The sequence below is a fragment of the Battus philenor genome, unplaced genomic scaffold, assembly GCF_028537555.1.
Source record: "Battus philenor isolate CCGP_79_NKW_IND1 unplaced genomic scaffold, ilBatPhil1.0.hap1 SCAF_4, whole genome shotgun sequence".
Taxonomy (NCBI): Eukaryota; Metazoa; Arthropoda; class Insecta; order Lepidoptera; family Papilionidae; genus Battus; species Battus philenor.
The window spans coordinates 12,817,211-12,839,975 of record NW_027181704.1 but is presented as its reverse complement, the minus strand read 5'-3'; the positions used below and the strand labels follow the sequence as shown (position 1 = coordinate 12,839,975).

Genomic DNA, 22,765 nt, shown 5'->3' with positions numbered 1-22,765 from the left:
TAGGCACGCTTACAACAAAACATAAAATTACTTTACATTAGTTTCGTATAACATAGTACAATATTAAATGTACGTTAATAAATTAATAAAGATAAACAATATTAAACTGCTCTCTAAATAATAATAAAAGACATGAAACACCTGTTATATTAATTACAAATAGGGATAAGGTCGTTACAGTGATATTATAGAAAAAAATTATGTGAAAGTGTTAGAGATATTACAAAAAATGTGTTAGCAAAGTTATAATAATTACTCCACTTTAGAATTAGCTCACTACGATTCTGTGAGTTCCTATTTAGGGGTAGCCTATGTTTTACAATGGGCGTCTATTGGTTGAAACGACGACGACTAGTTATAAATTTATTTATAGGAAAATGTTTCCATACACCGTTTGCGTTCAATAACAATATAATATTATCCATAAAAATTATATCGCCTCTCGAGAATCGAACTTACGTGTTAAGTAGCAGTTCTTAACCACTAGATTACTACTGTCTCAAAGAATTTGCAAAAAATATATTTTAACGTGGCCATCGTAATATCACAATGTTACTTAAGAATATAGTAGATATGAAGCGCGTGCTACGCCCAACGTGGACTGGAAAAACTGTTCATTACTGTAGACTGTTTGAAATTTCTTTTTGTCGTGGTAGAGTCATTGTTTCCTTTGGATATTTGCCAAGTACATCTTTTAACTTGTACCGTTAGTATATAGGGTTATTTGCAGTATAACTCATTTTCTGTCAATTAATGTCCGGTATACTATATTAAAAATAATAAATTAAGTATTTAAAAAGCGTTTCGAAATTCGGATTATTGCATATTAAAATTAATTATTATTTACTAACTATTCCTGCAGAGTTTGTACTGACATAAGTTACCGGCCTGTCGTATTCCATTGGAAAAAATATTTAAATTTTACATATTTCAGAGTGATTGATCACTTTATATAGAATGATTAGAAATAGGTGCTAAAAACTGAAACTTAGTAACAAATGGGAAAATATACATTCATCCTTTTAAAACCTATACACCTCGATCTAATCACTCTGTATAAAAAGATAGGAAAAAAATAATTACATTTGTTTGTGTATGTGCTCCAAATATAGAATAGTAATATTTCACAGCCATAAACTGCGGTAGTTCATCATTTAATCCATAACGAAATGCTATGAATTTAGTGCGGTAAATACTGATTGAAGCCGTTACAATTCGACATGCATTGTGGAGATGGGATTTGTCGCGTGTAATCCCCCGTGATGTCGTGTCCCTTCCAACGAGCCCATTATCAATAATCCCACGCCCAAATTTCCGCAATCCCGGCTTGGTCGGTGATTACATCGCCACGGCATTGCCGAGAATTTGACGCATTTATACAGGGCTGCTCATTTTTGCTTGCTCATATGCCCGTTTCTTTCAAATATTTAATATAATTTATTATTATTTAAAAATTTAGTATCATATGTATTTAGTCATACACATTATGAACATTAATTATAACATTAATATGAATTAAGAAAATGAATTAACAACCAAAGCTAGACATTTCAATTTTTTTTTCGTAAATAGGGTATTAAAAATATTACGTAACATAAAATTAAAATATTAAATATAAATAAAACATAATGAGGTTTTAATTATCTTGTTAAATTTTTTTATTGTTTACACATGTATTAGATTGGATTGAAGATAGTAATATTTTTGCTATTAAAATTTAAAGCGAGAAAATATTAGTCTAGCGACATCATAGATTGATATAAATTGCAATGCTTTATTTATTTCACATTACTAAAAAAAAATTTGCAATAATTTTTTTAACAAATAATTTTTAAATGTTTAAAAAATAATTGCGTCGTGTTATAGCACTCTTCTTTATTTCCTATAGGTGCCTACTAGAAGGCACAAGCCCCAATAAAGATCGCTGCAATATCCGGTCTTGCGGTACCCGCATTCAGTGACTTCCTGCGACCGTAACTATGTCGTCGGTCTATCTGGTGAGGAACCATATCCACGTCACGTCTACAGGATCGTGGTCACAGCTCGAGAACCTTTCGGCCCAACCGGTCATCGGTTACACATTTGCGCAGCTCGCTGCCAATTCAGACGAGCAATTATTCGTGCTATGTTGATGATTATTAGTTATTCTGCCGATCACCTTATTTCTGATGAGATCTCGCAGCGAAACTCTTAACATAGGAATCTCCATTGCTCTCTGAATGACTTTGAGTTTTTTTATGAGGACCGTCGTAAGTGACCACGTCTCGGATCCGTATGTAATTATTGGCAACACATAACACCACCACATATAACTTAAATGTTTGTACATAATGTTTACGTCTTCAATATTGTTGACAGCGACGCTAGAAATCAAAGTTTATGTCTAGCTGTGGACCCTTTTGTGGCACGCCAGGTCGAACTTACAATCCGTCTCCCTATGGCACCTATTGCTGTAGAGCTGACCCACGAAGCTATCAATGTAAGATAGCTTAGTTCTATTGGCGCTATTAGTACTTTGCGTCTTATTCTTGTAAGTGCAATACTATACATATTTTAGTCTTGTTAAAATTGGTGGTACATAGTCAAGATGATTTACGGTAAGCAAGCTACCCAAACACATTGCGTTAATGCATCTTGTTGTTGCTTTCTTACGTAGAATAGATGATATATTTAGGTATAATATGATCATTCGCTCGGAGGTATGTGTTATTTATATGACATACCATAGCATCCGTAGCTATCAATGGGATCACCTTGATAATGATGTGTTTGCTTCCAGACTATTACATATGTAATTTATCCAAGTTTAGTGCATATGTGTGCTCTTCTTATTTCTGAGATATTTATTATCAGAACAGGTGGTAGATTGAGCTTGTGGTCAGCAGAGTAAGTGTAATTCATATTGTATTGAATAATGAGTTTTTGAATTTGAATTGTATTTAATATGCGTTCAATATTGATTAAAATTTGATGATAAAAAACTCATATGTATTATGAGTTGAAAAAAAACGTATTAATTGTGATTGCACAGCAAAAGGCAGCCCTGCGGAGAGGAAGACCTTCCACGCATTCGCACGATTCACTTACGCTCCGCATAACGGGCTATTAGACGAGTTGCGTAAAGCCAGCGTAATTGTCGAAGGGTGTCGTCTGTAATTGTGGGGATCCAGCCGAGGGGCATTTTGTCTCGTGCCGCACGTCAAACGTCGCTGTATCGCAGCTTAGCGCCATTGTTACCCGGCCCGACAGACCTTTAATGTCGCAAAGCCAACTGTCAGATACAAATTGCACAGGTTATTAATCTTAGTGCTTAATCTCCAATAACAACATAAAACTTTAATAAATTATTATGTCAAATTGTTCGATAATTTTTACGTGGCAAGAATTAACGCTAATATTAATAATTAATTACAGAGTAATCTTATTTAGAAGTAATTGGGTGATGTACTTAAATGAATAGACAAGAACCTTTTCTTGTCTATTCAAAATCTACAAGTTAGATAGACGACCTTCTTAAAGTCGTCAGTAGAAAATGGATGCATGCCTCTTCCAACATATCCTACAGACTCTATTATTTTAATTAAGTTACTTATTTTCGTCATAAATATTACAGCATTATTTTATATTTAGTACCTACTATTCGTATTATTTATTTTAATATATAAAAGAAAAAGTAAATAAGGTAAACTAAATGTACGGAGTGCGGTAATGTAATATGCAAAATCGTACTTTTCTTAAAAAAATTATTGTATTGACGTAAGCGGCTTACGAAGTATATATTTGTTATTTAGTTTGTCAGAAACAGAATTCTGCTGACGACATAGGGTCGGCGTATTAATGTTATTAAAACGCCTGCCGAAGACTCCCGTAGCGCTTTAAGCGGATGTTGCCATTATTATTTGCACAGGCGCAATATAGTAAATTAAAATTAATGCTCTTTTCATACCTACAATAATTATATATTTTAATATATATATCAATATTGAAAATATAAATTTAAATTTATATTTGTTGTCAAGCGTTTAACAAGGGATGGCGCCACACGAAGGTGAAATGTGACAAATGACTGATGAATGACGCCACTAATATGACGCCACTAATATGACGCCATTAATATGTAATTTTACACACGTGATATTTACTTCAAGAACTATTAACATTAAACGAGTGATGAAATGAGTAATAAGTAATACCGTTGTTGATTCGGTGAAGTAAAATGTCTCGGCGGCTGAATGCTATTTCCGACAAGACGGGTCTATTATATTATCACGACCTGTCCATGCGTGGGACTATTCTGCACGTTCGTCTACACCGTTGTAGGCAACGTGTTTCTATCGGATGTGTACATATTTGCTCTTTAAAATTAACCGAAATGCTGTGACGCCGTCATTAACATCACTGACGGCGTTTAAAATGAAATCCTCATTCAAATTTAAATTTGAACAAGCAAGAATGATTTATAGTAGTAGCCAGCAATATGCTACGTTCTTACTTGAACGCTACTAGTGTATTTAGATTACTTATAATTGATTCTTCATTAATGGTAAGTAGATTTTTTAACATCTAGTAAACGTTTAAAGTATTTGTGACAAAAAATACCTTATTTAATTAAAAACTTAGGTATACAAAGAGGTCTTTACTCGCTAGAAGAAAACATTATTAGTAAATAAACGATCTTTTAACAGAACATGATAGTGTTAACTAGTTTATTTAAAAAGGTAGAGGATTACTAGTGCTAGTGCAGACGTAGCATGCATATGTCATAAAGAAAAGAACGACTTTACGATGTTGTGCACAGTTTTAAATTTTCTAAGCGTATATAGATTGGCCCATAAATCGACATCAAGCCGAAATCAGACAGAATTGATAGGGCTGTTAAAAAAATATTCACGTATTTCTAAAATTATTAGTTTTTCAAAAAAGTAAACGAACTTTATACTTATTTTACTTTATACTTTATTCCATAGTGTCTACAAATCTTCATTTTTTTTACATTCAAGTTACCTTATTACTCATGTTTACAAAAGCACACAAATTTTGTTCACCGGAATGGGCTAGTTTTGAAAGAAAATTTTTACTTTTAATCATCTCAAAATGATTACTACACCCGACATTAAAAATTTTAGATACGTGTCAAATGTTATAAATTAATTTTCCCGGGTTACCCGACTACTTATCTTATTACTATTTCTACTTGACGCTTATTTATGGGACACTATTAACGATAAGAATTTATTATATCAATCGAATATATTATATTATATCAATTTATGATATATATTTTAAGGTAGAGAACTGTTTAGTTTCGATACTATATGCATAAAAAAGGATTAGGTTGAACATGTTTATAAAGAAATAAAATCCTTGTTTACTTCTATTATACTTCTATTATTAAACATCGTCAGTTTTAATTCTTGCTGTAATGGCGGTTGGTGTGGCGACCCCCTGCGCACGCGATGTGCTTGCTCGGCGAACTAAAGCTCCGTGAAAAGGTCCAGTCGTGCGGATAACGTGCATCTACGACGCAACTGGACGGTATATATTCAATATAGCTGATGACAAATAGAGAAAATTGAGTTAAATCAAATGAGAATGAATAATGTTTGATTTTTTTTAGGTATATTAAAACAGTATAAGGTACAGTTCAAAAATTAAAATAGAACATTTTACAATGCAATTTTGGTATTGACCTATTGGTCAAACAGTTTGCATGTTTCTGTTAGTGATTAACATTAGTGTGTAAAAACTACGACTTTCTTTGTTCTATGTTTATACTTCTATATTTATCGAGAAAACGTTACACAGACTGTCCCTTAAATCAACGTCGGTTAATATCAAAATTTGTTTAAAAACACAGTTACGATTTTAAAAATTATTCTCAAAAACGCAAATGATTGAATATTTTTTTACATCTACGCTTACGTACTATATATGTATACATATTACGTACTACTATATACTATATACTGAAATTCCTAAGTAAAATAACACTTAAAGTCAATTCATGTATTCCAAATTAGATCATCTCACTATATGTATATATAAGTATTCTTGTATTTATGTATGTGCGTATAGTGATGTATATTATTGTATGTACGTACATCCCAAACTGCCCTCTCCTTCGTGTCTCTCATCACCATCCAAAGGTTGTCTGGTAGAGATCGCCTCGAGCGATAGGTCTTTTGTCCTTTATTCATTGTCTATGGTGTACAAAAAAAGTGTTAGTAAATAAATAAAATAAGAAAGTCATATGTTCACCTTGTGAGATAACGTTCTACGTTGCGCTTGCCGGTGAGTGGTCTCTACTCCAGGCCCCAGCGGCTATTTTCTGTGTGCTATGTAGTATGCTCGTTGCCACTTTAACTTTTCAATTCAGTGGGCTGTATTGGTTACTTTCGTTCATCTACGAATCTCCTCATTCCTGATTTGATGTCGTAAAGAAATCAGAATAACCCTCGCCATGGATCGATGAACGATTGTGAGCTTTCCATATTATTCACAATTTAAATTTGTCGTCAATACGTAGAATTTAAATTACACTTGAAACCAAAATCATATGGATCATTAATAAGCGCGCATATATCACACGCTCCAATAAAAGAGCCCATGTGCGACGTTCTATTATTCGCAGGTGGCGAATTCTCGCGGAGAAACATTGAGTGTTCCTGCGTTCGACGGCGAGGGGACCGGACGAAATAAACGATATCCAATAAATACGCTCACAGCGGGGAGGATTTCAATAAAGTGTTTACAATAAAGTCTCGCAAATATTTATCTGTCACAAAATTTGCTCGCTGGGGTGATTTAATGAAACCAAAACAACGTCGGCGTTCCACAGATCATAATGCCCGGCCATTACAGAGTACAGATTATATTTTAAATTTGTCGACGCAAATGGTATGAATGGCCGAATAGCTTAGGGAGCTTTTGATAAATGTGCGCGTACGAGTAAATATAATAAAGTTGAACGCGGTCGTGTTATTTCGCTAATATCCGTGTAATATATTTTATAACGCTATAAAAGTAATCAGCTTTATTACGTGTTTAAAAAATAATTTACTTTGCTTAAAAAAATGATGTGCAGTTACTGGGCAATGAGTCCCATCTTGAATCTGCAGGAGATAGGCTAAGATTTTTTGAGTAGTTGATAGGGACCACATAAAGAAAACGGATAAAAATTGGAAAAAAAAACTTCACAAGTTGCATTAAAATTTTTTATAACAAAAATATTCCTTTAGCGGAGAATAGGGACCGCATAAAAAAGGGATCGCAAAGAAAATAACTCAAAACCTCACGAAATATCTAGTAATTGCTAAAACTTATAACTATTATTCAACGTAGTCAAACAATACGCGAATTTGTTTTAGTAAAATGGTTAAAAATAGCTTTCATCACTTGAAGGTCGTTCGCAATGGTCTAGAGTTGACTTTATTTAATTACCGCGTAGTCTGTGATCAGCTTTTGTGATGACTTTTCTTTGAATGTCCCTGAATATGTCCGACATATACTTTCTATAAGGATCTTTAAGGATTCTCTGCAGGGATATTCCTCTCTACTAATTTTTTTTCTAATGATAATTTCTTCAATTATGGTTTGTATTGATTGAAATATTCATTCGCCAATCGCAAAATCTTACCAAAATAGACTCAAGAAGAATAAAATTTGACAATATCACAAAATCCTGTGTGGCATTTTAATGTATCTAAAAAAACGTTTTCTTTGTTGCGTTACATTAAAATAGCTTATTAATTTAATATTTTTTATATATAATGATAATAATTACAATTGGTGTAAAAAAGTTACTGGAAAATAATAAATAACATTCTAAAAGATAAAGAAGATTTAAAATATTTTATCCCTACACCTACACTTCTTTTGCGTTTTTTGACAAGGCGTGAATAAAAGTACTTAACTAAGAAGTGCTCTTTCTTTTCATCCTGTCGAGTTTTTCATTCCGAAAATGCACAAAAGAAAATAAATAAACGTCTGACGTTATGAAAAATATGCTACCACATATTTTACTTGATTTATATGATTTTTTACGGCACAATTATCAAATTCAATTGCCATAGACGGATCTAAAAATGGAAAAGCGGGTTTCCTATATCAATGATGGATTAATGTCGAAAATAATTTGTCATTGTTTTGCATCTAAATTGTATTTCGTAAAGATTTTTTATGCAAAATAGAGCTATTAATAAAAAGATGTTAAGTTCATCGGACGCCTAAATGCAGGCTTTTATGTGATTTGTGTTCTTGTCAGCCCAATGCAACGCAAGGCCTCAAAGATCGCCACGATGATCGCTCTTGCACTGGTCGTATCCTGTGACTACCTGCCATATTAACTATGTCCTCGGTCCACCTAGTACAGGGCCTACCTACGCCACGTCTACCTGCTCGTGGTCGCCACTTAAGCTTTCGGTCCCAACGGCAATCGGTTTAAATAAGCAATTCTTTAAAAAAAAGAAAATCCGAGGCATTTCACACGGTCACTTCTTCTTCGCTTTTAAAACGGACAAGAGAGTATTTTCCTTCTTTAACGTGAAAGTTATGTGGTTGGACTTTTATGCACTGACTCCAAACAATTTTGAAGCCAGTCAGAAGTATTGTACAGAAGGCTTCGTAATTGTTCACTTGTACCGTACTTGTACCGTAGGATCACCATACATGTCCAGAATTAGGGAACTTATTTCTTAAAAATTACATTACACGAATGTAAACATATTTGATTAATAGTGGCAAGTGGCAAGTTTAAATTGTTCTCAAAGAAAAAACTCTTTAGACGTAAATCTATTTATCAGAATACCCATTTAGATTCACTTTTTCTATAAATCGTTTTTCCGGGAAAAAATATCACGAACAAAGATATAGTCGATATTGTTGTATGACGCTGGTATCTTCTGCTCGAATCATGAAAGATTCATGTTATCTGGCTAGGAAAGTTATCAAGTTAAAATACCGAATTTTTTTTAAAAACAATTGTAAACTTTTGTGATGTTAAAATAAATAACATTAATATGTCAAGTTCGATTTAATAGATTAGTTGAGATTTACTTTCTTTGCTACCTTGCATTATATGCCTATTATTTTTTTTATTTAAATTTTAAAAGAAAAATTCTTTTTTTATACAGTAAATCATTTTGTGGTTGAATAGACACGATAACGTAAACATGTCATACAATTTTCAAAATAATTCTTTAGGTAAAACAAAGTGGCCACGAGTACTTAATATGAGAACCAAACAAGTCTTTAAAAAACCATGGCAAGACAACCAAGATCTTGCGTACGCCTATGGAAAGTGACTATTTATAGGTGTAAAAGCCTTTCAAGGGTAATAACATGGATAAATCATTTGTTGTGAATTAATATATGGTACACCCTGTCTAAATATGTTTTCAGAAATAAAAAATAACGTAATAATAATACAGTGAGAAAAATCGCCTTCAATATGCGCATACTCGGACTATATATTAAAATAAAATATTGTTTACTATCTGTCTCTGCAGACATTGTACTGCCACATGTTATTGGCCTGTAGCATTTTAACAGAAAAACAAATCAATGCGATATATATCCAAGTGTTCACTTTATACAGGTTAATTAGAAATTGTTGTAAAAGCTATGAAAACCTTTCTGACAAATGAGATATACATTCACCCCTTTTCTTTTAAATGTATAACCAATCTCCTTGTATAAGTATTCGTATATTATTCCATTCAAAATGAAAAAAAAATATAAGAAATTAATTTATTAGTCTAATATCAAACAGGTCATAATAAAGGGAAAATGCCTACGCAAACTAAGCATCTTTGTTAAGATAACACCCATGACACGTCTGAATTCAATATCCATTATGAATGTAAGAAAAATAACGTCTCGTGCGGGGTCATCGGCCAATAGACGGGGTTGCTAAGATCTATCGTGATGTAATCTACAATTCATGCAGACGTGAACAAGTTGTTGGAGAAATATTGAGACAGTATATTCAATGTTTCCAATACAGGGAAAACCATTGCTAATTTAGAGAGCTGCTTATAGAGAATCAAGGGAGAAATGCTACAACCGGGTTTTAAGACAGTTTAAGATTTTACTCGAAAATTAAGGATTGGATCTTCACCGCCGGTGTTAAATAAATCATTTAAAAAGCTATCTATTGATAAGAATAAAATATTTGAAATCAGTTTGTCGTTCAAGGATCATATCATATTAAGCTATGTATAGAGCTATTATCAACTTTTCGAAAAAAATGTTCCTTGAAAGTCTACACAGGCAACGGAAGATATTCCACTTGTTTTGTTATTTTATTCATGTAATTTCTCAAGTTTTATTTTTCATAAAACTATAAAACAACAATTGACTGTGATTAAAACAATTTATCTTATATTTTTTATGGTGTGTATGATGAAGTTAATGTACCAGTTTCTATGAAATAATTACATTACAATGCATTCCGGACTTCATTGGCGAGCACACAGTGTCAACGAGCTACGGAGAGAGCTACGCTCTGGATTTCTCTACGAAATTGAATCTAATGAAGAGATTCGTAGACGAACGCAAGTAACCGATATAGTACAGCCTATTGGCAAGTTGAAGTGGCAGTGAACAAGACATATAGCGCGCAGAATTATTGCAGTAAAGACCAAGGTCTGTCAAGGGCGGCGTAAAACCTCAAGCCACGAGATCGATAGATGGCCTTACTTAAGTCGTCGAAAGATGCTAAATGTAATCCGATTTGTACCGATCTTATAGGAAATCTTTAGGGAGGTCTATGTCCATCTATGAACTTTGTACTCTTGAAATGACGATGAATACTCCGTTACAAGTTGCTTATAGAAGTTTATTAAGGAATTTTATTTATCGACTTACTTTATGCGACTTTATCAATTGATTTTTAATTAATTACTCTAAATAAAAAATATTGTAGATAGGTTAGATTGGCTAGAAAATATTTACGTTTTTTGTGATATATAATCGTTTTAGTTAATAAATTGTATTGTGTAAATTCATATTTAGTCATTTTCATCCCCTGTTTACGGAATTATTCAAATCGTATCACGATGGAAAAACCCGTAGACGCTTCGAGATTTCGCTGTAAGTTTCCTCTTGAGTATATAAAACAGGATTCTCCTTGTCCGCCCTTCCGGCGCCTGTCGCCCATCCTTAGATATTGTATAACAATGCCTATCATTATTATTAGAATCCATTTTCTCTTTTTCAAATACTACTTCAATTTTCTTGCTTACTGTAACATTTTCGAAAATATTCTTGATTAATGTAATAACTGATATTAATATGCAATACGAAGCGCGAAATATGAAATCAGTAGAAAAATTGTATGTTTAAATCTGGACCATGTTCTCATTTCAATATGAAAGTCGTATCAATACGTGGTATGAATTATTATTTGGATTTTTATCGCCGCTATATTGCTATACGCCGTTGAATGCAACTTACTCAATGTATAAGAGACACTGAATAGTTTAAATATATAAATTGATGTTTTTTAAAGCCTGCTTCATAGTATATACATCCTTGTATCATATAGAACCGTTATGAGAAACATATTCCGCGGCATTTTTAATGCAACCACCACTTGAAACCGTATTCCACGAAATTTTCTTTTTAAAATTAGGAATAAATAAGATTCGTATGATGCAAGTCCTTTTTGAAATAAACTACAAAATATTGCACTCAGATGAACACTAAAAATATCGCTTGAACTAAGTGCTAAAAATGCGTTTTCATCACAAGGTTAGATAATCTAAACGCCAATTTTTGGAAAAGAAATTTGTCGCTTACATCAAAATTAGATTCCAATGCTTCTTTCAACCAGTCGTTAGAACTCCAGTCGTCTTCACTCAACGAGAGTATTCAACTTTCAACTTCACAGTACCTTTTTAACTATGTAGCAATTTATATTTTTAAGTAAATAAACAAACTCAATTTTGTAAATCACGCTTTTCACAACGAAATATGAAAACTTTTTGGCAAAAACTATAACTAAGTTAATTTTGTACTTATTTAGAAAAATTTCTTCTTTTTCTTAAGTATCTTTGCACTTAAACAAAAGGTAAAGAAAAACTAATTTAATTAAATTATGAATCATAATATTTATTTAAAATACGGATGAATATTAAAACTACAGTCGGAAGGAATAGGCAGAGAGCGGCATCGAACGCAGTCCCTTTCGGGTTATGTACCCTCGCCACGGGGCGCTATCACGTCATTCACGTGTTGATATTGTTTCGTCATCCCTCACCCTTCCCTTAGATACGAATCTTACAATGTAGCACATTACAGACCCTTTGATGTCGTTATCATCTTAACGCAATCGTGTAAAATTACAGATGGACAAAAAATCCTTTTATATTTTCTATTTTAAATACAATAACATTACTCTCAAAGTTGTTTTTGTACGATGAATAAAGACCGCATAACTAAAAGCTTTAAAACTATGTAATTTATTTAATCCCAATGCTTACTAAATTACATTTACGAAAACAAAAATTTATAATTCTGATATCACAATAAGTATTATAATACGTAAAAATCAGTTGCACCAATATAAGCTTGATAAATTTGAAATGAATTTATAACAGGTAATAGCTTTCTTCGAGGTAAATCCAATTAAAATTCCATAGCAACTCACGGCATTTTCAACCATTCTTGGCTCGCGCTGCCATAAATTTCGATAAAAATCAAGAAACCGAGCAACGGCGGTATCGTATTTTAGGACGTAATACCTTCAGCGGGCTGCGTTCCAACGGATTTGAAATATTACCTTAAATGATATTTAGGCAAATAATAACCAAAGTTTCATGTTTTCTTTTTTTTTACGCACCTGCTATATTCTGTCTTTTTTTACACGTTTCTGAATAATTTTACCGAGATAAATTCGTGAATATATTTTTATGTATATGGGATATTATATTAATAATGAAGAATGAACGAAACAAAAAAAAATGAAATAGAAACTCGACTTTACTCATTTAATACAATATTATAATATAGCGCAAAATCACAATTTTTCACATAAATCTTTTTTAAAAGTAACCGTTTAAAAACGAAATTGATAAATCTATTTATAACTGCGGCTGGCCAAAAGTCGATCTGTCGTACTTCAATAAAAAAAGGAAAACTTATTTCAGAGAGATCAGTTTATTTATTGATTTGATGTTTTAAAATGAACTTGGCTCAGAAAAGTTTTTTGTTCTTACAATTTAAGACTGAGTAGTAATGTGTTTTATTTGTAATATTTTATGTTCTTGCTTTAATAATATCGTGTACCGCGCACAATGTTATCAGCCGAATTGTTCGAACCGTTCACGATTGTCGCGCTGAGCAACACAGCTAGAGTTTTTTTTTTTTGGGGTATTTATATGAAAAATATATGGGGATTTAAGGTTACAATTTTTTTAGCTTTGCATATTTATTACGTAACAATAGACAGGCTGCATAACTCACAGGATAGATAAAGTCTTGCAGTGGAGACCAGGGACCGGCGGGCGCACCTTAGGTCGTCCACCCACAAGGTGGACAAATGACCTTGTTAAGGTCGTTAGAAAACGTTGGATGCAAGCTGCTTCCAACCGGTCTTATTGGGAATCTATGGGAGAGACTTATATCCAGCTAAGGACATCCCATCTGTATCCCACTTATATTTATAAAATCGATTTTCCTTAGGTTATAACATGATAGTCCGATTAACTATTGCGTTCGAAAGTATGACTTCAATTCGTCACTGTGAAGTCGGCTCTTTAATTGTAAACATATTAGTTTGGTCACGAGATGTAGCTAGGTCGGCGGGCAATGTAATCTTAATGACTTGTATAAAGTAATTAAACAAATAGGCTTTGCTAAGCAGTTCCGTAAAGTCAAGGTAATAATTTAAAGATCATTTAAATATGCATTTATACATAGACTACTAAACTTTTACTATTATTAATTCTATCGAGAAGAATTTGACAAAGAAAGGAGGACATTGTGTTGCAGGTGATTCGCGGTCACTGCAGGTGGAGGGCGCGGCGTTCGAGCGGGCTGCCGAGCTGCTACGCCGCTCGCCCGAATTCACGATCCTTGCCGCACTGCGCCAGGAACCAGCCAACTCTGGCACCATCCTCTCCTTCTCGCACGGCTACAACAGGTACGACAAACTTGTACGCACTTCTCTTTACATTCACCTACTTTTTGTTATTCACCTCAATGTTTAAACCACGCATGTTATGTTTATTATATTAGCATTTTTTTAAAACATTTCAGGACTAAAGCTACCTACATAAGTAGATAAAACTTTTACGCATTATCTACTTATATTGTCTAGCTACACATCGAGTGACACCGGGAGTCCCACGGATAGCTAACGTTGGACACGTGATAGTCTTACTCAAGAATGTACATAAAAATAGCAGATAGAAATTCATGTTCTTTTTTACTACATATCGTGTATAGTACTGACGATACAATTAATATGCCATTCGGTTTGGAGTAGAGGACGGCCATGAGCGACGGTGCGCGCCTGGTCATCGCTGCGCCACGCGCCACGACGCGTCCGTAGCGGCGTGGGCGCGACGGCGATTCCGGTAAGTTCTAGATCTCAACATCGCTTCGCGCACGCACGCCGCCGCCGCCGCCGGCCGCTTGCGTGCGCGCTAGGGGAGAATCATGTATCTTGGAATGTCCTGTGCCTCGGAATGTCCTCCTCGATCCATCCGTTGACCTTGTTGCGCTCACTGTGACCTCTGCATGGCCGTGTATGTGCGCGGGCGGGCCGACTTGCATGCGCCCCCAGCCCTCCGTCTTCCGTCTTGTGTTCTGTGTCTTGACGTGTTGTGTTCTGTATTTGTCCGACCGCTCCCTCACCGTCCGTCTCTCAGTGTTCACCTGGCTGTCACCGCCGGTCGCCGCGCTCGCTCCGAGGGGACTCCGCCGAGCTTCGCAATTGCATTCCAAGCGACATGAGATTCCGTATTGTGCAACTCGTATTGTGTCTGGCCGGACTGGCTCCCGTTCGTCGCTCTCCGATCGGCCGAGGAGTTCGCCGCGGCCGTCCCTTGCGACCCCACGACAGACACATAACGAGCCGCGATCTGTTTCTTTATAGCCGTCAGACACGCAGTAACGGGTCAGTGGACGCCGGACGCGATACGTTCCGAGGTACATGGTCCCCCATCCCGAGCGAGCGATATTGAGATGTAGAGCGAGCCGAGGCCCGCTCGCGTCGCCGTCCTAGTGTATGTGTTGTTTGCTTTGTTTATGTGTACCTCGGAACAGTTCGCGGGGCGGCGCTCACTGCGATGTGTGTTGCATGAATGTGCGGTGCGCAGGTACCTGGAGGTGCAGTCGAGCGGGCGGCGCGATGAGGTGCGCCTGCACTACGTGGCGGCGGGCGCGCCGGGTCCGCGCGTCGAGACCTTCCCCTTCCGGCTGGCCGACGGCGCCTGGCACCGGCTCGCGCTCGCCGTCTCTGGCGCGCAGGCCACGCTGCTGGTCGACTGCCACCCCCTCTACCGCCGCCTCATACCACCACCAGATAGAAACTTCACCCAACCGCAACTCGCGCTTTGGGTAGGCCAGAGAAATAGTAAACATTCCCTTTTCAAGGTAATACTTTAAGGTTTGTAAATACATAGCAAACAAAATAATAAGATAAACAAATAAGTAGTTTAATGTATGTTGTAACATATAGATTATACTTAAAAACATGCTGCATGCCCGGTATAATTAAGATAGTTTTTAACGATTGAGCCGAGTTCTGTTACCTAGTTCTGCAACCAAATTTAATTTAATAACAGTTCGTGTATACAGCAATGTCCTTGACTACCCACATCAGGGGAATCGTAAGAAAATAAGTTAAGGTTTCATAATAAGTTTTTTATTATGTATTTACTTGTGTATAATATATTATTAATTATAGGGAACTATTCAAGAAGTAAGATTAGTGAGCGGGCCTCACGGCTATCTGGTCCAATGTCCTGGATTGGACTCTGAATGTCCCACTTGTGGACAGTTTTCGTTACTACAGGCTACAGTTCAAGAATTAACCTCGCACATTCACGACCTATCACTAAAGGTAAATATAAAAAAAATACGTACTTTGCAACAAATGACACGATTGTGTAAAACGTTACGCTATTACAGTTGGTAGGTGCGGAGGCGAGGCTGGCGCGGTTGGAGCAGTGCGACTGTCAGAAGTCGTGCTACTCCAACGGCACGGTCCACGCGGACGGTGCCACTTGGCAAAGAGACTGCAATCGTTGCTCCTGCGTGGTGAGAATTTTTGATCATTTTTAATTGTAGAAAATGATAAAAGAGCTATGTATTCTCCGAATGTAATATGCGTCCATGGAGATTATTATTAATATGTAGGTGAACACAAAGAAAACCCGTTTGAGTTTGTTATAGGCTATCCTCACATTAGAAAATATTTAACCCTTTCAATAGCTTTCTTTTAAGTTTAAGACTGCTTTAATAGAGGAGTTTTATTTGACTCCAATTGTACCAATTTGGGCTCTGCTGATATTTCTCGTATGACGTACACGAGACCACTTTAAATGTTCAAAAGTGGGTAAACGAAGCTTTAATTTTGAAAAAAGTATAAAGGCACTTAATAATATTATTTATTTTTCACAGCACGGCGAGATCACGTGCAGGCCAGTAGAGTGTGATAGAGTAGAATGTAAGAACCCCGTCTTACATCCAGGAGAATGTTGTCCCACGTGTCTAAGTCAGTATACATTTTTAGCTTTTGTATTAAAATCAGAATTTAGCTTAAGATGTTTATTTTTAATCTCGACATTATTAAATTATAATTTAAGCAATACGATATTTTTGAAAAATTATTATTATTTTGCCATAAAATTTAACGTGTTAGGATAAAAACTAAACGATTTAACTGTATAATTACAAGTATCTATTGGATAAAAAAAATTAAAATTAAATCATCAACGAAATTATTTACGTAAACTACATGGCAAGAAAAACGCACAAGCATAATCTTATCTTAAATAATAAATAAATTATATCCATACTTGTTAACTTCTAATTCTACTACTCTTCTCGGCATAATATAGTTAAGGAACATAGACGGTTGTTACAGAGAGAAGAAAATCATGAAAAGAGTAAAAACACCAATATACTTATCCACGCAGACAACATAGTTAATTATATTTTTTTTTCAATTAGTCTGCGACTCACAACAGTATGAACTATCAAGGGAGTAAATTTGAAGGTGTATTTATTACAATGACGTGGTTAACGTCGACAGGGCGGTGCCTGCTGCAGGGCGAACTGTACGAGCACGGTGACCGGTATGCGCCGAAGGAGTGCGCGGAGTGCGTGTGCCACGACGGCAACATGCAGTGCACGCGCACCGACCCCGAGACCGCCTGCCCGCCGCTGCCCTGCGACCCCGCGGACCAGTTCACGGTGCCCGGCGAGTGCTGCAAGTTCTGCCCCGGTGAGACTTACATCATCTCCCGCGATGATATACACATAGTCGATATTTAAACATTGCCACACGTGTATCGGGTTTCCACCTGTGTACTGACTTATCACAACATTATATTAAGATTAACAATTTCTTCCACAGCAAGACGAAAATAACGGTACGATCTTCCACAGTAGAGTTTGAGTTACTTCCACAGAGAAGATACCACTTATTTTCATTTTTATACAAGAAAATCGCATGGATGATTAAGGCAATTTTTGTATTCATAATTACACATCAAAAACACAATTACAAGCGTAACACTAATAAATGTTATGATTTCATTACATATTTGTATGAATATTATTATATTTTCAGGTGTGGACTATTGCAGTATGGGACATTCGTGCGATGAGAATGCAACCTGTATGAATCTCAATACGAAATACACTTGTAAATGTAACCTGGGATTTCGCGGAGACGGACTCACTTGTGAAGGTAAACAACTATATATCTACGACTCTCAAAGCCTGTATAATTTTTACAGAAGTACTAAAGAAGATGCCAATTGTTAAGTTCACAACCTGTTCTTTTGACTTGCCGCTCGAACCTTACGGTTCTGAAGTAGAAACAATAGTCCTGCAAGAAAACCTTGTTAACTTCATTAAGAAAGATTGGGTGCTTCCAGTCGTACCTTTTGAAAAGCTATGGGAGAGGCCTATGTCGTCCTACAGCTGAAATGATGATTTTGAATTCTTCTACTCCTAATAAAGTTCTCGCCATTAATAAGGTTTCTAAAATATCAGATAACATTATGATAATAGAGTAAGCAAAAAAAGTTTTCAAAATACGTATTACTACATACTATAATTAAATATTGCTTACTGTCTATCCCTGACTTTGCACTACCAGAAGTTACTGCTCTGTCGCATTGTAATATGAAAAATGATTGATGTAACATATTTTATAGTGATCACTTTGTACATCTTGGTATTTTGAAAAAAAGTGAAAAAGGTAAAGGCTTTGTTATGACGGTGTTTTGTTAGGTATGTAACTTAACGAAACAACCTATATGTTATGCAAAGTATTTCCAATCCAAGTACAAGGTAAAATGGTTGTGTTTTTCATGTCGTCTTGTATTTAAATAGAAAATCGAAATCGTAGAGCATTTTAAAGATAGTAAATACTCGTATTGTACTAGCATAACGATGATTTCCAGACGTGGACGAGTGCCAGGAAGCGGGCGGTCGCTTCGGCCACCACTGCCATTCCTTCACGCGCTGTGTCAACGTCGTCGGCAGCTACGTGTGCCAGTGCTTGCCAGGGTACACGCGGCGGGACAAATTCAATTGTGTCGAGGTATAATTTTTTTAAGGTCTACGAAAAACGTTAGATGCAGGCTGTTTCCATCTGGTTCTATTGAAATCTATATGTGATTAATGTATATGGAAACCTATCGATGTTTTACAATTGGAATAATGGTGATGATGGTTTTATTAAAAAGAGTATAGTGGAAAGAGAAACTCCGCTTTATAGTATCACAGTACAGCCTACTGTTACTTTTTGCCAATACTTAAATCTTTTATACACAATTATTATATTTATTATCAATTTAACTATATATTGTACTTAAATTTTAATATTTAAATTTAAGCCTGCAAGACTAAATATAAAGCCATTTTTATACCAGAATCCTATTGCAGATTTTGCTCTGTTATAATATTACAGCACTAGATAACATATCTGTGGTATACAAGCGTCAAGATAAACCAAGGAGTATTATAATAATTTGTTAGAGTCAAATTTAACCCTTTGATTGTACACAAAGCAGAAGGGTGGTCTATGCAGGTTTTCCCACCAGAAAAAGAGTGAAGAAAAGTAGTTGGTGATAGTTAGAATGTGTGTTTAACTGTGGCAGGTGGACGAATGCGCGGGCTCAGCGCACGGCTGCCACGCGGACGCCGAGTGCACCAACACGCCCGGCTCCTACACGTGTCAGTGCCGCGAGGGATACACGGGCGACGGCTACACGTGCACACGTCAGTACTATATCTCTATTTTACAGTACCTAACTATGTACACCATACTAATTTTATATTTACCTATTTAGATATATAAATAAGTGAATTAAAAACCGTAATAACAATTAATTAATATACGCATTATACACGCAATGACTTTTATAGAGATTAATTTTATTTAAAGATGTTCAATTTATGTACGATTTGCATTAAAATTTAAGTTGATTATTAAAGCATACGACGGTGTTCATATTGAATTATTGGAGGTGGTGTGTATGTATTGAATTATACGATGATGTTCGTATTGAAGTATGTGGTGATATACGTTTTGAAAAGTACGACATATTGAAGCATGCGGTCATGTACGTATTAAAGTGCGTGATGTCGTGGGTTAATATTTTGTACTTATTGAAGTATAGGATGATATTTATATTACAGCATGTGCTGGTGTTCATATCGAAGTATGCTATGTTATACGTACCTATTAAATTGAGGCGTTGTGCATCGACAGCGGTGTGCACCGGCGGGTGCCTGAACGGCGGCGTGTGCTCAGCGCCAGGACGCTGCGCGTGCGCACGCGGCTTCGGCGGTGCGCGCTGCGAGCGCGACGCGGACGAGTGCGCGGCGGGCGCTGCGTGCGTGCCGCGGGCGCTTTGCGTCAACACGCCCGGCTCCTACTACTGTGTGTGCCGCGACGGGTACCGCCGCGACCCGCACCGCGAACACTGCCAAGGTACACGCACTGCACACTAACATACACATACACTACATCCCTAGGGAAGTCACTGGACTCAGCCAGCGCATGACCGATCATCGTGGTGATATTAAAGAGAGACTTATCTACGCCTCGCATTAACGCCTATTGGCTGACATGGTTATAATGTTTTTGACAACCTCGATGTCAAACCAAAATCTGCAATATGAGAATATTATATTCGACGTTCTTAATCAAAACGATTTCTTATAACATTCGATAAATTTTTATACAGGGCTATCACCCGATCAGGGTTATCAGAATTATACTCAAGAGTCTCATAGTATTATTTGTATACAACTCCGGTTAGAAAGATAAACAAATTCTCAAAATCTCTTAAGAGTAGCAACTTATGCTTCCGAGGGAACTTATATTTTACGAGGTCATTATCTATTTTCCGCTTCAGACCCAAGAGGATCTTGAGCTATGGCTTAGATGTAGACGTGACCTTGCAAAGCTTGCAATATCACTGATAAAACGAATTGAAAAATATTCGAGACTTTAACCGATTGCACTTCACGAACAAAAATGTAGAAGTCATACCCTCGCGATATTCGGCGTCGTATTCTTTCGCCATTCAATTAATTGCGAAAGAATACGACGCCGAAGGACAATATCTTTTTAATCTAATTTATATTACAATTACCATCCACAGAACATGATTTAAAGAGTTCTTCAGGTTAATTTTTTTAAAAAGGTCTAGCGCCGTGAATATTAAAACACTAAAATTTAGAATAATTATCACCGAATTATTTGTCGTATACCTATTTGATCTTATTTGACCCACACGTGTTCCGATTCAAGTATTATTATTTTTAATTGTAGCAGTTTTTAGGCAATTTGTACAAACATTTTCATTCATTCATTCATAAGTCTTTACCGGCAATAAAAAGTGACTAGCACAATTATGACATTAAAATTCATTAACTATGGATAGTTTTTTTCCTTGCATCCCGAAAGAACAAACACTAACTGTTATTTATTTTCTGTACGATAAGGTACTTAGTACTTCAGTAAATGTTTGCTATTTATATCTCATAACTAAATCAGTAATCCACAGTAATTACGTAATGAATATAATAATGGCACAAAAGCAATTTATATTATTAATAGCTTATGACGATTTAAATTTCAGATGTAGATGAATGTACAGAAGGATTTCACACGTGCCTCCCGAGTGCACGCTGCGTCAATACTGACGGTGGATTTAAATGCGAATGCGAAACCCAGCCGTGCGAATTGGGTGAGTGGAATTACATTATTTTTAATAAGATAGTACCGTTATTAAAGGAAAAAACAGATTTTATAAATAAACAGAAAAGTTTAAAAAAGGGTTCTCAAGAAAGAACTATAAATTTAAGGATGTTTTATATATGAATAAGAGCCACACATTTACAGTTAATCTGTATTATTTATGCTCTGCCGTATTAAAACATGATCTTTGCACAATTTTAGCACAAAAGTCTGAGAGAAATATTTACTTTAAAATATAACAACCGAAAAACCAAATACTACTTAAAATCTAATTTTATGTATTTAAAGTGATACAGTAATGAAGGTGAAATAGTATATATACTATTTTTGAAATTTATTTTTTTTATTTCTGTTTGCCTTACGGCTGAATTGACTATGATAAGTAGATAGATAGATACTCCGCGCTAGTTCCTTAAGGTTCTGAACTGGAGATCATAGACCGGCAAGCTCAGCATCGATCTTATTAAGTTCGTCAAAACACGCTGAATGCAGTCCGCTTTCTACTGGTCCTGTTAGAAATCTAAAGAAGAGGCCATTGTCTATCATTAAATGTTCTATGGCCAAAAAGGTGGTGATGATAAAATACTTTAAGAGAGAAGTATGTGTTGAGAGAAGTTTATAAGTGATAGTGTGAGCGGAGTTGTGGTAATGGTGGCATGCGCAGGCTGCCTGTGGCAAGGGCGCGTGGTTGCCGACGGCGCGCGCTGGGCCGAAGGCGGCGGCTGCCACGCGTGCTCGTGCAACGCCGGCGTGGCCGCCTGCGAGCGCGCGCCCTGCGCCTGCGACGTGCACGGCAACACTACACTTACGGTAACACCTACACATTTTATTATATTTATTTATAATGTATTATTTTGTATTCATTTATCACAAAGAGTAAATTGCTTGTAATATATTTATAATGGTTATTAATAATGTGAAATTAAAGATTTTTTTTTTAATTTTTGGAAAATATATTTAATATTTAACCGTCGCGAAAATTCGTCGAAATATTTAATTTTATAAGGTAATCACTTTTATAAAGGTTTTCACTGAGAATAAAAATAAATAATTTGATGTGCTTTTGAAGACACAGAGCAGCTCGCTGCCCCTGGCGCCGGCGGCGTGCTGCCCGCACTGCGAGGCGCGCTTCCGCTGCCGCCATCAGGAGATGCACCACGTCACCTTCCGCAGCGGCGAGCGCTGGCTCTACCAGTGTCAAATCTGCGAGTGCCTTGTCAGTACAACTACACTTGTATTATTGCTCCCCGTCCACTTCGCCTGGGCCGCACTCTATGGGTGTCATTATCATGACAGCCTATAGACGCTCAC

The 22,765-nt window shown here is 36.0% G+C and overlaps 1 protein-coding gene across 1 annotated transcript in view; it reads left to right on the top strand.

Moving 5' to 3' along the window:
* The window catches only part of LOC137928734 (protein kinase C-binding protein NELL2-like), a 69,994-nt gene that overhangs the window by 41,531 nt on the left and 5,698 nt on the right, over positions 1–22,765 (top strand). The window contains exons 3-15 of the mRNA XM_068771686.1: positions 13,993–14,143; positions 15,324–15,600; positions 15,914–16,069; positions 16,138–16,266; positions 16,630–16,723; positions 17,264–17,455; positions 17,804–17,923; positions 18,645–18,784; positions 19,344–19,464; positions 19,958–20,179; positions 21,336–21,443; positions 22,119–22,264; positions 22,524–22,670. Coding sequence (XP_068627787.1) covers positions 13,993–14,143; positions 15,324–15,600; positions 15,914–16,069; positions 16,138–16,266; positions 16,630–16,723; positions 17,264–17,455; positions 17,804–17,923; positions 18,645–18,784; positions 19,344–19,464; positions 19,958–20,179; positions 21,336–21,443; positions 22,119–22,264; positions 22,524–22,670 — 2,003 coding nt within the window. The remainder of the gene's footprint in view (positions 1–13,992; positions 14,144–15,323; positions 15,601–15,913; positions 16,070–16,137; positions 16,267–16,629; positions 16,724–17,263; positions 17,456–17,803; positions 17,924–18,644; positions 18,785–19,343; positions 19,465–19,957; positions 20,180–21,335; positions 21,444–22,118; positions 22,265–22,523; positions 22,671–22,765) is intronic.